This window comes from Thermobia domestica, chromosome 2 (genome assembly GCF_964235325.1).
Source record: "Thermobia domestica chromosome 2, izTheDome1.hap1.1, whole genome shotgun sequence".
Taxonomy (NCBI): domain Eukaryota; kingdom Metazoa; phylum Arthropoda; class Insecta; order Zygentoma; family Lepismatidae; genus Thermobia; species Thermobia domestica.
The window spans coordinates 244000146-244014252 of record NC_137455.1 but is presented as its reverse complement, the minus strand read 5'-3'; the positions used below and the strand labels follow the sequence as shown (position 1 = coordinate 244014252).

Here is a 14107-nt window from a genome sequence, read left to right as displayed (position 1 = left end):
GACACCCGGGTTTGATTCCCGGCGGGAGCTCGTGTAGTTCGGATTTCACGATACTCAGTAGGTCCATGTCTCATATAGCTTCGCTGCTGAACGGGTTGTTAAACTCAATATCATAATCATCAATCATAAGGTTGTGTGGGAGGGAGCGGCAAATTATGTAGAACACAGGGGTGCACAAGTAATAACTACGGGCCTGCAAACATTTGCTTTTCGTTTGTTATTGATTATTTTGAATAATAAATCGTTTGTTTCGAAAACATAGATATATATACAAAATTATGTTAGTGGGGGCAGTGTGAAGTGGGCCTCTATCAAATTTCGATTCAAAACCAAAATCAATAGCATTTTTTTTTTTTTTTTTTTTTTTTTTTTTTTTTTTTGCTATCGATTCTTTGGATGAAAAAATCTTTTGTTTCAAAAACCTTCAAGAGATATTTATAAAGAAAAGTTGGGGGCAACCTCACATTGTCCCACGACTTTCAATTTTTGTTTTAAAACCGATCTCAATCATTTGTTTCTCGTTTGTTATTGATTGTTTTGAAGAAAAAATCGTTTGTTTCGATAAACATACTGAGATATTTACACACTGGACTGTAGTTAACTTTCGGATTGGGGTGTAGCTAACTTTACTTTCGATTCTCACTTTTCAATTTTGATTCAAAATCCAAGCCAATTGTTTGTTTTTCGTTTGTTATTGATTCTTTTGAAGAAAAAATAGTTACCTTCAAAAACGATGAAGAGATATTTACTTTTTCACTGTAACTCCCCTACTTTTAAATTTTGATCCAAACCCAGAGCCAATCGTTTGTATTTGATTGATTTGAAGAAAAAAATATTTATTTCGAAAAACATAGATATATATTTACAAAACAAATTTTGAATATGGCCAGATTTGCCCTGGTCCCTCTACTTACAAATTTCGATTGAAAACTAAAATCAAACGTTTGATATGGGTTTGTTGTTGATTAGTTTGAAGAAAGGTAGTTTGTTTCGATAAACATAAGAATATATTTACGATGTGGTTTGGAAGAAAGTAGTTTGTTTCTCGATCATTGTTGATTGTTTTGAGGGAAAAAATAACAAAAAAAAAAAAAAAAAATTAGAGATATTTACAGAATACATTTGATGGGCCACTTCACACCGCTTATTCTACTTTTAAATTTCGATTCAAAGCTCAAGTTTGTTTTTCGTTTCTTATTGATTAGTTTAAGAGAAAATAGTTTGTTTCGAAAAATATTAAGAGCCATTTACGAAATAAAGATGGGTGGGTCAACTTCATACTAGTCGTTCAAATTCCAAATTTCAGTTTTAAAAAACTCAATCATTTGTTTTTTGCGTGTTATTGATTGTTTTGAAGAAAAATCGAAAAGCATTAAAATATTTTGATAATAAAGTTGGTGGTCATCTTCACGGTTGCCCAAATTGCATTCAAAGCAGAAAGTAGTAAAAAATGTTAAGAGGAAAACAATCAATAGCGTACGCAGAAATTCATCAACAGGAGTACAGACTTCGAAGTTCATATAATTTCAAGTGTTTATATATATAACAGAATAATTAATATCAATTGAAAGTAGAACATATTTTATGATAAACTTTAAAAAGGAAAAGGCCAAATAATAATACCCGATACGATACAATTTCATAAGAAACCAGTACTTTTTTTCTTTTGAGTTTTGCGTCCCACGGTTATGCCGGTTAGGCTAAAGGAGATGGTGACTATGAGAAATGAATGAGATGGTGGAATGAAGAAAGTGGGAGGAAACGGGAGAACCCCGAGAAAACCCACGCACACGGTGTTTGTCCACCACAAAGTTCACTTGGCGGGGGCTGGGATCGAACCCGGGACCACAAGCACCAGAGGTGAATGCTCTACCACTGAGCCACCGCGGCCCAGCAGTTCATAGCACTGAGTCAAGTCTGTATACAAATAAAATTTTAAGTAGATAACGCACGAAACATTTTTCCATTCTGAGACCAATCTCTGTGCTTCAGAGCGTGTTGTCCAATGAACACCATATGTTAATCTCAATATTTCTGTGTATATAAAGTATTTTTTCATTATATACAGTATATTCAAAGAAATAAAAACATTGATCACATATGAATCGGAAAATGCTTGAAAGTAGCTGAAAATATCAAATCTAGAACAACTGCTGGAAATAACTGCCTCCATTGACACACCTTCTCCAGTTCTCCTCATCCCAACATCTTTTTCTTTCTGGGGGAGAGAATATCTTACTTGAGTATGCATTGAAATTGAAACAGAAACACTTGAAGAAGTTTTAGCCTGGCCGGGATTCAAACCCGGGTCCACCAAATAGAAGTTCAATGCGCTAACCACTCACCTACCGCGCCATTTAAACTTCCACCCAAACTAATACCTAGTTAAAGCCGTTTCATGGAAAAATATCAACAAGGTACTCAAATATAACAAAAACCAACTAATATAAACAAAATATAAATAAAAATATAAATAAGAAAATATAAGCAACTTGTCTGTGTGTCTTAATGACTTACTCGAGATTTCCTTGTTTAACTGAAAAACAAGTTATATAGACGTTGCTCAATGAGGAAAATATCACGAAATGTTCTTCAAGTTGATCCTACGTCATCGGCAGAGCCGTAACTTGTGGGGGGCAACTGCCCCCCAGGGAAGCTCCCCACCGTTCGAGGGGGCCCATTTTGAGACAAAATTTTATTTTCATACGATACAAACATGCAATTAGAAATGAAGCATGAAATAGGGTCGCTACATAATATAAACAAAACTGCACACAAAAGGTAAATAGAACAAAAATATGTTTGTACACATTTCAGTAGTATTTATTCGTATGGCTTTGAGATCTATCAATATTGTCCCCTTAATAATTTTGTCAGGTATCGAATGGGTCCAGAGAGTAACTAACGGAACCGCAGATTTTGCCGTGCGTGAGGGCCAACAGGCTCCGGAAGCCCATAAAAATTAAGAGAAAGTTGGAGAGAGGGGGCCCAATAATTAGAAAATCAACTTTTTTAGGGGGTCCAAATAAGGTTTTTAATGCTTGCTCTCCCCAGAAAGGGGGGCGCGGTGGCTCAGTGGTAGAGTGTTCACCTCCGGTGCTTGAGGTCCATGGTTCGATCGCAGCTCCCGCCTTGTGGACTTTGTGGTGAACAAACACCGTGATCGTGTGTGTTCTCGGGGTTCTCCCGTTTCCTCCCACTTTCTTCATTCCACCATTTCATTCATTTCTCATCTTCACCGTCTCCTTTAGCATAACAAGCATAACTGTGGGACTTAAACTTAACGACTTACCTCCCAGAAAAGAATCTAAGTTACGGCGCTGGTCATCGGTTGCAGGAATGGTCCCGATTTACAGTACATTTCGTCTTTACCACAACATCTAATTTCCAAAGAAGAAAACGCGACATAAATTATTTTTACATTTTTTGAATTGTATCAGCACGTGTAGAAATAGACAGTTCTATGTTTATGTTTCATAATTACTAGTTTATTTTCTTATATTCATATGAGGACTTTTTGGCAAATTGAACCGGTGGTACTAGCCGAGTGATCCCAGGCGTGTGATCATAAGGAGCAATCCACTAGGGGTTCGAGTTTCTCTGAAGAGCAAGGTCGGAATTTTAATTGTCCTCAGTATATCTGTGTTCGTGCTTCTGTAGTGTTTGGAGTTCGTCGAAAAGATATGGGGTGCAATTGGCGAGCAATACCCCGGTTGGGGCGATTTGATTTAAAAAATTGTGAAAGCAGGAAACTCTCATTTAGTTACTTGGGTTCAAATCCCGTCGTGGTAATTAGTAATTTTTCTGAATGGGAAGATGTTTATGTAATTGGTATTGTAATTATGTTAATCGTTTATTATTATTATTATTATTATTATTATTATTATTATTATTATTATTATTATTATTATTATTATTATTATTATTATTATTATTACCACACTGGAAAGAAAAAGTAACATAGTCGAAGGCATTGATAGTAACAGAGAATATATAGGGTATATCAGATGTTTCTCAGGTTTACACATGAACACAATAATATTATTACGTTTATGGATTTACAGATAGAATTATCATTTTATGACAACAAGAAATGGAACATAAAGAATTGCTAGCTGATAACAGTAATGCATTTTGCTTTGTCCTTCTTGTAAGTAGGAAGGTAAGGTGACATCTTAAATAGGATCATTCTCGTGACTAGCGATCCCTATTGTAAGTTGGATCACTATTTGCAATTTGTGTACAGCTAGGAACAATTCCTTGGAACTCATATTTGGGCAATATTAGAGCGATAAGGACGCGTTTAGGCCTTATGTGTTCATCAATTCTTGTCCAAACACGTTACTTGCCAGACAGTTACGAAGGTTGATACGGATGACGTAATTTTGTGTTTTTGGCATTTCACCTGCAAAGGAAGTTGTCTCAACTCTTGGACCCACAGAAATTGAATATTTTTCTGTTAGTATACATCAGAGGTATCAGTTTTGTAGATTATAAAAATTTCCTGGATTGCCACAGGCAGAATCGAACTCGTTTCCCCAACATTATGAAACTTACGCTTAAGTCACTACTCTAAGTCATCACTGTTCTGGCAGAAGGAAAAAAGTTGGTGCTGTGAATTCAGTAATTACACACTTTTACGATTCCAGAGTAATAATGCTGAAACTTTCTGATTTCAGTCGTGATAAAATAGTAAAGTATTATGTAGAAAAATAGTAGAGAGAAGTCAACTTTAAATTGACAAATGATGTGTACGGAGGCGCTGCCGTATGCTCTCCCCTCGGGCTCTGAGTTTTCGTGGCACGCCTTTGGACAGATACTCATATTGATTGGAATTTGGTGTTTCAGGGCACTGGATTATTTTTTCAGTTAATTAATTTAACGAACCCTCCGAAATTGTTTCCTATCTCGACGCGTTTTACTCACTTTTACAGTTTTCCCACTAACTCTTTAAGAACAGGAACAAAAACACAGAAACATGGGGGACAGTAGAAATCACAAACACTATTCTCGCGTTCTTCCCTTGCCTGAAGAAGAACAATTAAATATGGTGAACATGATATTTTTGGTCTTCCATCTTCTATGTGGTGACAAATCCAGAGTTGGAGTGGGTCAGTGGGTCAACAGCATGTGACCCTGTGCTACCTATGATCCACCGTGACCCACTGCGACGCACCACCCACCATGACCCACCACTCTGACGAACTCTGACCCACCGACACTGTCTGCTCTCTGCATTGTAGACAGCATCTTCTGACGCCACAAAACGCCAATGAGCCACAAAATTACTGCCCAAAAATATGTTAAATCGCCTATTAGTGATATGTTTACATTAAGGCTGGTCTAAAAAGCACTAAAAAGGTACCCCACCACCAAACTTATGACTACTGGGCGGGTGTTCTTCCGACTTCGCCACGGAGGCGATCAAGGAGACGTCGCTTGCAAACGGATAAATCTTTGAGATCTTTTTAATTTTGTCAGAGTGCTCTTTTAACCATATATATGAGACGATAACTGTTTGGCATAAGATAAAATGCGTTCGCCACGTAATTTTATAACAAAATGACGCGTGTCTATTTACCTTATTTCATAGTTCTTCCGTACTCACTTTCAATAATCGACGACAGTTGCCATCTAAATTCATACAATTGTTGCACTGAAGGTTTTTCGCTTCGTGATGTTGAGGTAGAGGTTATTTTTGACCCCCGGAGCTCACTTTAGGAACAATTCGTCAAGAAAAAATATTATAAAATAATAAGCGCATGTACATGACTGGCAATAGTTCGTGTTGATTCCTTCGCGATTCTCCGCGACGAATCGAAGGAGCGCGGACCAAAACGAAGTCCTCGCTGCTGCGCAGTGGTAACTTCAACACCCGATGCGAGATATCTGTTTCGACTCGACAAAACCCTGCCTGCAGTGGGACACTAGCAGCAATCCTTAGACTAGTGTTTATATTGACGATCGACGTTTACCCGCAAGTGGGCCACTAGGTGTTGACGACGTCTACGGCATGGGGTACGTCCATGTTTCATATAGTCTCGCTGTTTTCATATAGCCTCGCTGCTGAAAGGCAAGTTAAACTCAAAATCAACTCAACAAAAAACACAGTGCTTCGCATCATATATCCATGTATGCTTACCATGCTCTTTATAGTAATTACTGATGCTTGTATGTTATATCAAGCGCTTAGAGCACAGGGCAATCAACCCATAAAGTTGCGAGAAAAATAGATATAAAATTTGTAATGTAAGTTTCTGTATGTTCGTCTACGTACCTTGATTTGGGACTTTCAAATTTCATCCGTTTTTCCACTGAAAACTATCGATAATTCAACAAGGAAATAATTAGACCATAATAATTTAATTGAAATACATCGTAATTTTGCCCATGACAAACACTTTACCATTTTATATCGTAAAGGTCAGATCCACCATTATTGTAACAAAGCGGTGCTTGAGGGATTGACCATAGAAATTCAAACTCCGATTAGTTAGAATTTGCAAACCTGGTTTTATTACAACTATAAACTCTTTAGTCGGTAGAAAAGAGAACGTCGATCATGTGTCAGAGGTAGTGAGTATGTGTTTTGGTGGGTCAATGTTTCATGGTGGATGGTGGGTCGGAGTGAGGCATGGTGGGTATTGGGTCAGATTGAACCATGGTAGATGATGGATCATGGGTCAGAGTGGGTCGCAATGGGTGCGGAGTCAAGTTTTCATTGACCCACGCCCATCTCTGATCAAATCTGTAAAACCAAACCAAACAAAGAGCAATATTACTACACAAAACGCTCAACACCTTAGCTATTAATGACAAACTATTGCATGATCCGAATAATTCTAGTATATCCACAAACCATCATTTGTCATATATTACCAAAATACATAATGACTTTTCTGACTACCTGATACTTTAAATGTTGTTAATACGCAAAGTTCATTGATCTCATCAATTATTCACTTATTCCCTTATGATCATCACAACCTTTAGGGTACTTCCCGTAGATATAGAAAGGTGAAATGTAGTATCCAGGCTTGGTGTAGCGTACAAGTAAACAAATGAAAAGCAACAGGATAATATTTCCCTCCTGCAAACCCCTGAAGTGGAGTGTGTTGATTATACAAGAGAAGACTTGAAATCCAATCCAAAAAAATCATGAAATATAAAATATGTAGCCAAGTCTCGACTTTGCAGTAATAATAATAATAATAATAATAATAATAATAATAATAATAATAATAATAATAATAATAATAATAATAATAATAATAATAATAATAATAATAAAGAGATAACAGAATTACAAAATCAATTACGTAAACAATACCTTCCAATTAAGAAAAATATTGGCACGACGCAGGCAGGGGGCAGGGGATCACTGGGCCAACTCCGGGGAAGCTCCCCGCCGTTCGAGGGGTACCCATTTTAAGACAAAATTGTCTTACTCCGTATACGTTACGAAAATGAAATTATAAGTGAAGCATCAAACAGGTTCACTATATTACATAAACAGAACAGCATACTAAAGGTAAATAAAACAATAATGAGTCGTGGGCCCATTTCAGTAAAAAAAAAAAAATGTCTACTATTAGGGGCACTAGAAATAATATATATTCGTATGTTATTGTCAGATTTGTCAATATTCTCCCCTTAATTAATTTGTCGTGTATGGAATAGACCAAAGGCGTAACTAACGACCCCGCAGACCTTGGTGTGCGGGAGATTCCAAGAATTTCAGATATTGTCTGATCTTATTGGCCGATACAGATAGGACATCAAAAGACATGACCTACATGTAGCAGAAATTAAGGCCAGCTGATGTCGGCCCTCGTGGCCGAGTGTTCTAGGGCAACGTTCAAGTAATGAAAATAGTTTTTGGTGGGTTCAAACCTTACCCAAGGATTTTTTACATTTTCCTAACACTTTTTTCATTAAAATAAGCTTGCAGTTTTACTATACGGATCCATAGTAAAAGTAATAATAATAATAATAATAATAATAATAATAATAATAATAATAATAATAATAATAATAATAATAATAGTAGTAGTAGTAGTAGTAGTAGTAGTAGTAGTAGTAGTAGTAGTAGTAGCAGTAGCTGTAGTAGTAGTAGTAGTAGTAGTAGTAGTAGTAGGAACGGGTTAGAAGCCTTGCAGGGGTTGGTTAGGTTCTGTTCTCTTGCTCAAATTTTTCTGTACATTTTTGCATGACCAACTTCAAACAGCTGGCTAGGGTAGCGCGCGAATACTTAAACTCTTGGGATCAGCGTAAATGCTGCCGGCTCCTCTTCTTTGGAAATTAGTTACGATGAGGAAGAATAGTAGTAATGTAAATCGGGTGTAGTTAAAAACAATGGGATAGACTCAACTTGAGGAACGTTTCGTGATATTTTTCTCGTTAACGAAGGTCTATATTACTTCCTTTTGAGTTAAAAAAGAAAATCTCGAGTAAGTCATTGTGAAACTCATAAGGAACGTCTTCTCATACGAGCATGCATAGTTTGTATAGTCTTACATGCAGCAAGTATGGGGTTTGCTGAGCTCTCTTACAGTTCTTTTTTACGTGTTGCTTAAAGATTTACTTTATTTTATTTTTTTATTAGTATATCGTACATTTCTAATGCACTTTAAAGTGATGCCCGAGTGAGATGAAATGTGATTCCCACGCGAGACAAGACAACACGAAACGAGACGAGATTTTATCTGACGTCATTTTAATGGATCGAATTTTTTCAAAAATGTTCACGCTTAATACAATTCATTTTGTGAGCGGTAGTTGTGTGGGCCTTAGGAGGGATAATGAGAAGGCTCGCTGTCTGAAAGATTAAGGAGCAATGGGGACCAGATCTGTTTGTGAGGGGAGAAATAGTATCGAAACGTGCGTGACCTCGTATTTCACTTTCAGTACTTAATGCTTTTAGAGCATACACAGTGAAGGACGATTTATGCATCGTATCTTAATATAGGAACTTACTTATCTACAATATGTATAATTATAATAACTTCTGTGACGGAGCAATCAAATTCCGGAACCTACCGCTATGAATTCCATTGACTCTTCTCGCACAGTTTCAAACTCAAAATATCCAACTTTAACGACATAATTTGTTTCTATTATCTAAGACTGCGTAAATAGACTTCCTCAAACTCTGGGCCGCGGCTCATACTTGCAGCCCCAATAAGATATAATATGTGGTGAAATATGTCCTTAGAATATTTATTATAGTGTGCAAAAGGATTATTATTTTTACTGCTACTTCAATAAAATTTATATGTGGCGAGGTATTTCCTTTGAATATTTACCATAATAACCAAAAGAATTATTGCGTTTATATTATAATGTTATTAATATGTAGGCCTACATTTAAAACCTAAATATACAAATATACTCAATATGATAGGATATGTAATGGTAATTCCCAGTCTGTTATTTAATATATTGCTCTAAATGCATTCTTATTTTAATGAAATTGTTTTCCAAGTAAAATAAAGAAGAATGTTTGTTGTCTTTTTTAATTAACAGTAGTAAAGTACAGCCAATAATCTACAGTATAATAAAATTGAGCCAAGTCATTGTTTACTTTCTTATTTATTTATATATTTATTAGGATCACGCAATGAGATTTATAATATTGCTGTGGTAGTACGTCTATCCATCACTCTGCACGGATGAGAATTTTTTAATTCTCTTCTGCAGTAGGCAGCTAGAGCAATTATCTCGACCGAATTTTTAATGGAGTCAATACGTTAACGAGTTAACGGATAACGGCATATTTAACGGTAGCTATCTATAGCCTACATCCCATGCATGTAACCAAATTTTAATTTTATTTATTTATTTATTGCAGTAGATAGCTAGATGTATTACATCGACAGAGTTCGTTCATGGAGTAAACCCATTAACAAATTAACTTATAACAGCAAGTTTAACGGTGACTATCTATAACCATATCCCAAGCATGTAAGCTAATTTTGAATTCTGCTTTGCGCATCAGATAATTAAAGCAATTACCTCGACGGAATTCGTTAATGAGGGCAATTGAGGTCGTTGACATATTAACGAATAACGGCGACATTAATGGTGGCTATCTGTATACCACATTCCATATATGTAAGCAAATTTTTTAAGGGCTTTTTCAACAGATAGCTAGAACAATTACTTTGATCGATTTCGTTAATGGAATCAATACGTTAACGTAGTGACTGATAATGGCTACTTTAATGTCAGTTATCTGTAGTCCATATTCCACATACGTAAGCAGTGACGCACGCAGGATTTTTTCCAAGGGAAAAGGGCAGAAGGCCAATTCCAAGAAGGGAGCAAACATCAACAGAAAGAGTAGTCGTGAATTCACACACATTGATGAGCGCGTGCTTAATACATCATATAAAACAACAGTTCTTCACCCACTATCCTTATTAACTATAGTAATTTACTATTTAATGTACATATTGTAAGGATCTCCACCTCACAACATGATCATATGTTTATAGACGACACGTGCTAACGTTTATAAACACGCAGTCAATACACAGAACAGGAAGACACGAAGATCAACACGATGGGAACCGAAAGAGAACGAGCCACCTGAAGAGGGTCTATAAAAGAGGAACCACAGAGGAAGAAGGCATCAGTTGACCACTGATCGCCAAACCACAACAGCTCTCGAAGTCGCACTGGACTAAGGGACTCTACCTATCCTAACATCCCTGGAGGCTGCTTTGAAGCGAAGGGGATTCCTCAACACCAACCATACACAAAATATTACATGGTGCTAGACCCGGAAGTTTTGTACGGGACGCTCTTTTATTAACTTTTTATCAGGCACAAAAATCAAATAGGTCAGTATCAAAATTTTTCTAAGTTCCATTCTTTCCTCTCTTCTTCTTCGTTTTCTTTTAGTGCAATTTTATGCCGGAAAGAAGGTCTGGTAAGTAGAAATGTAGAACAGGAGAATATAACAATACAAAGTTTAACATGATAGAGGGTGCATCTAGTATGTCTTTTAGTATGCCTCGTTTTTAATAAGTCCCGTTATAAAGATAGCTTCACAAATCGCCTAGACATCTCATTACCATTGGAAAGCCTATTCATCGGCGCCTGCTATTCAAATTGATAATCATACAGTTCAGACTGAAAATACCGAATGTGGCATTAAAATTGATATCCATCTAACTGAACAAAAAACTAGACCAATACCCACAATTAGTGAACTAGTATACATTTATTAAATACAGTTATAGTGCTTTCTGCCCGTTCTGAGGAAAGTGATAATGATAATTTGATCCTGCTCAGCCGGAACAGAAATATAGTGCTATTACCATTTTTATTGTAAATATTTCAAAACTTGTTTTCCTAGTAATTTTATAGTGTTTTACAGTTTCTTTAACAGTGTTCACAGTATAATGTGTTTTCAAGTGATCAGAGTTTTTCTGAAACTTCACTTCAGTTCATTACAAATGTGTGTGTGTGTGTGTGTGTGTGTTTGTGTGTGTGTGTGTGTGTGTGTGTGTGTGTGTGTGTGTGTGTGTGTGTGTGTGTGTTAATAATCTTGTAGATTTTTTTCCAGTGTAAAACACATTAAGGATTCACTTGCTAACGTTTATAAACAAGCAGACAATACACTGAACAGAAAGACACGAACATCAACACGATGGAAACCGAAAGAGGACGCGCCACCTGAAGAGGACCTATAAAAGAGAAACCACTGAAAAAGGAGGCATCAGTTGACCACTGATCGCCAGCCCACAACAGCTCTGGAGGTCGTACTGGACTAGGGGATTTTACCTAACATCCATTGAGGCTGCTTTGAAGCGAAGAGGATTCCTCAACACAAACCATACCTCACGAGGCTGCCATGAACCGAGGAGGTTTCCTAGGAGCATAACCTGGAGTCGCTACAAGACACTTCGGTAGCTGCTATGAGGGAAGGGGTCCCATATGAAACGTTACTTCCTTCACCCTTGGTCATAAGGGAGATTCTGATATATTAACTTTGTAAAACACAAAGACTATTTTGTATTTTTATAAATAAATAGGTGAAGGGCTAGATTCCTGATCCATTATTGACTCTACCTACAGAAAATATTATGATATATTTAGTAGTATAGTATGTGAGTAAGCAAATTAGTATGCATTGGCATGTAATATCTAGAACAAAACATCATTCGGAAATCCACAGAAGGGCAAACGGAAATCCTTGCCCCCATTACGGGTGGCTATGTATGTTAATGAATTTTTGTTTTTGCAACAGATAGCTAGAGCAATGACCTCGATCGAGTTCGTTAATGGAGTTAATCCGTTAACATATTTACGGGTAAGGGCGACTTGAACAGTTCTATCTTAGCCCATAGCCCGTACATATACTGACTTTCTCCTACAGAGACCTAGAGCAATTATCTCGGCCGAGTTTGATAAAGAAGTCAATTCGTTAACATATTAAGAGATAATGGCGACCTTAAAACTGGTTATCTATATATAGTCCATACATATAAGTGAATTTCTGGAAAATGTTTTCCGCAACAGGCAGCTAGAACAATTACCTCAGCCAAGTTCGTTAAAGGAATCAATGCGTTAGCATATAAACGGACAAAGGTGACTCTAGTACGATTATCTATATCCCATGCATGTAAGCCAAGTTTTTTTTTTTTTTTTTTTTCAATAGATAGGTAGAGGTATTATCTCGACCGAGTTCGTGAGTGGAGCCAATCCGTTAACAAGTTAACAGATAATGCTGTTTATTCATGTTTCATATATGAAGATAGTTCTTGTGGTCCTCCTTACTGTTGTTACCAGAATTTGGATCATGGGCCCTAACTGTATTATAATTTTATTACAGAGTTTGAATGAAACTAATAGAAAAGTAACAGTATGGGAGTAATGTTTACTTACCTTTGTCCATTACTATTGCTCTTTCCACTAGCACAGAAACCAACTAGAACAAGTAAATATATAATTGACTTCATTTTTTCCTGTTTTGCTCGAGCAAATATTTACTGAGTTTGAGCTTCAAGCAAATATTAGCAAGTTGCTACTGAAACGCGAGTATGCAAGTTGTTATCCAAGCACAATATTAATCTGTTATACCTGTATTTCAGAACTTTGTAATCTGTTTTTAAATTTCATCATAAACGAAGATTAGTAGTCCATGGGTGTACAAACAAAAACTTAATCAAATGAAATGTGTCCTTCAGATTAAATACTAATGTACACACACAAGCAACAATTATTCATAAGTTTATCCGTACAGTCCCTGTTTTCTTCTCCACTTGAACGTGAATTTAGGAAATACTCGTTTAACACGAAAAGCTTAATAGAAAATCTCATGAAGACTCCTTGTAACGACAGATCATGTGGTACCATTAAAAATGATGAGCGCGCAGAGGAACAATGACGCATATAATACAACACCAATCGTGATCTGAAGGGAAAATTCGTACTTCAGGCATGTATCATTTGAGAAGGACACAAACTGAAGTTCATCTGTCAAGATTCCCATCGGGTTTTCAAGCAGAGTTGAATATCAGCATTGAAAGATAGAAGGAGACTCGAGGTTATCAAGTATAAGAGCTATTAGCTGATTGAAGAAATCTGCTTTCTAAATTTCACTTCTTTAAAGACTCCAGTACAGTATTCTTTGTCCTCTTATATTTCATTTTTCTTATGTATACCTAATAATAATGGAAGTGTATATTCATTTTAAAAGAATTATAATCCTTATTGAATAAGGATTGATATTTTGAGAGCACTGTTGCTTCTTCACAACCAAAGTGTGTTGTTCTCATGGCCGTTTGCAGTGGGTGCAAGAGGGCAGTTGCCCCTCACCAGGATTTTCGGAGGATTTTAGTCTTGGAAGTACATATTATGACATAATGATTCCCTTACTCACACACTATAGTTCTTAATATAGTAAATATATAGTACTATAGTTTATTTACTTTAGTTATTAACAATATGTACGTAAATATATGTTGTTGTATATAAAACATAATCGACATACCTTTTACCCGACTTCACCCCGAAATGTTGTTCTCAAGATATGGTTGTCTGCATTTTTCCGACAAATTTTCGGTTGGTCATAGTGTCGAAAGGAAGTATATCTACA

General features: G+C 36.4%; 1 protein-coding gene across 2 annotated transcripts in view; it reads right to left on the bottom strand.

Annotated features, from left to right (window-relative positions):
- LOC145678425 (alpha-1-inhibitor 3-like) overlaps positions 1 to 13386 on the bottom strand; it is a 2648409-nt gene extending 2635023 nt beyond the window's left edge. For both annotated transcript variants that reach the window (XM_081748543.1, XM_081748544.1), the window contains exon 1: positions 12895 to 13386. In XM_081748543.1, coding sequence (XP_081604669.1) covers positions 12895 to 12968 — 74 coding nt within the window. In that variant the 5' untranslated portion in view covers positions 12969 to 13386. The remainder of the gene's footprint in view (positions 1 to 12894) is intronic.
- Between the last annotated feature and the right edge of the window lie 721 nt (positions 13387 to 14107).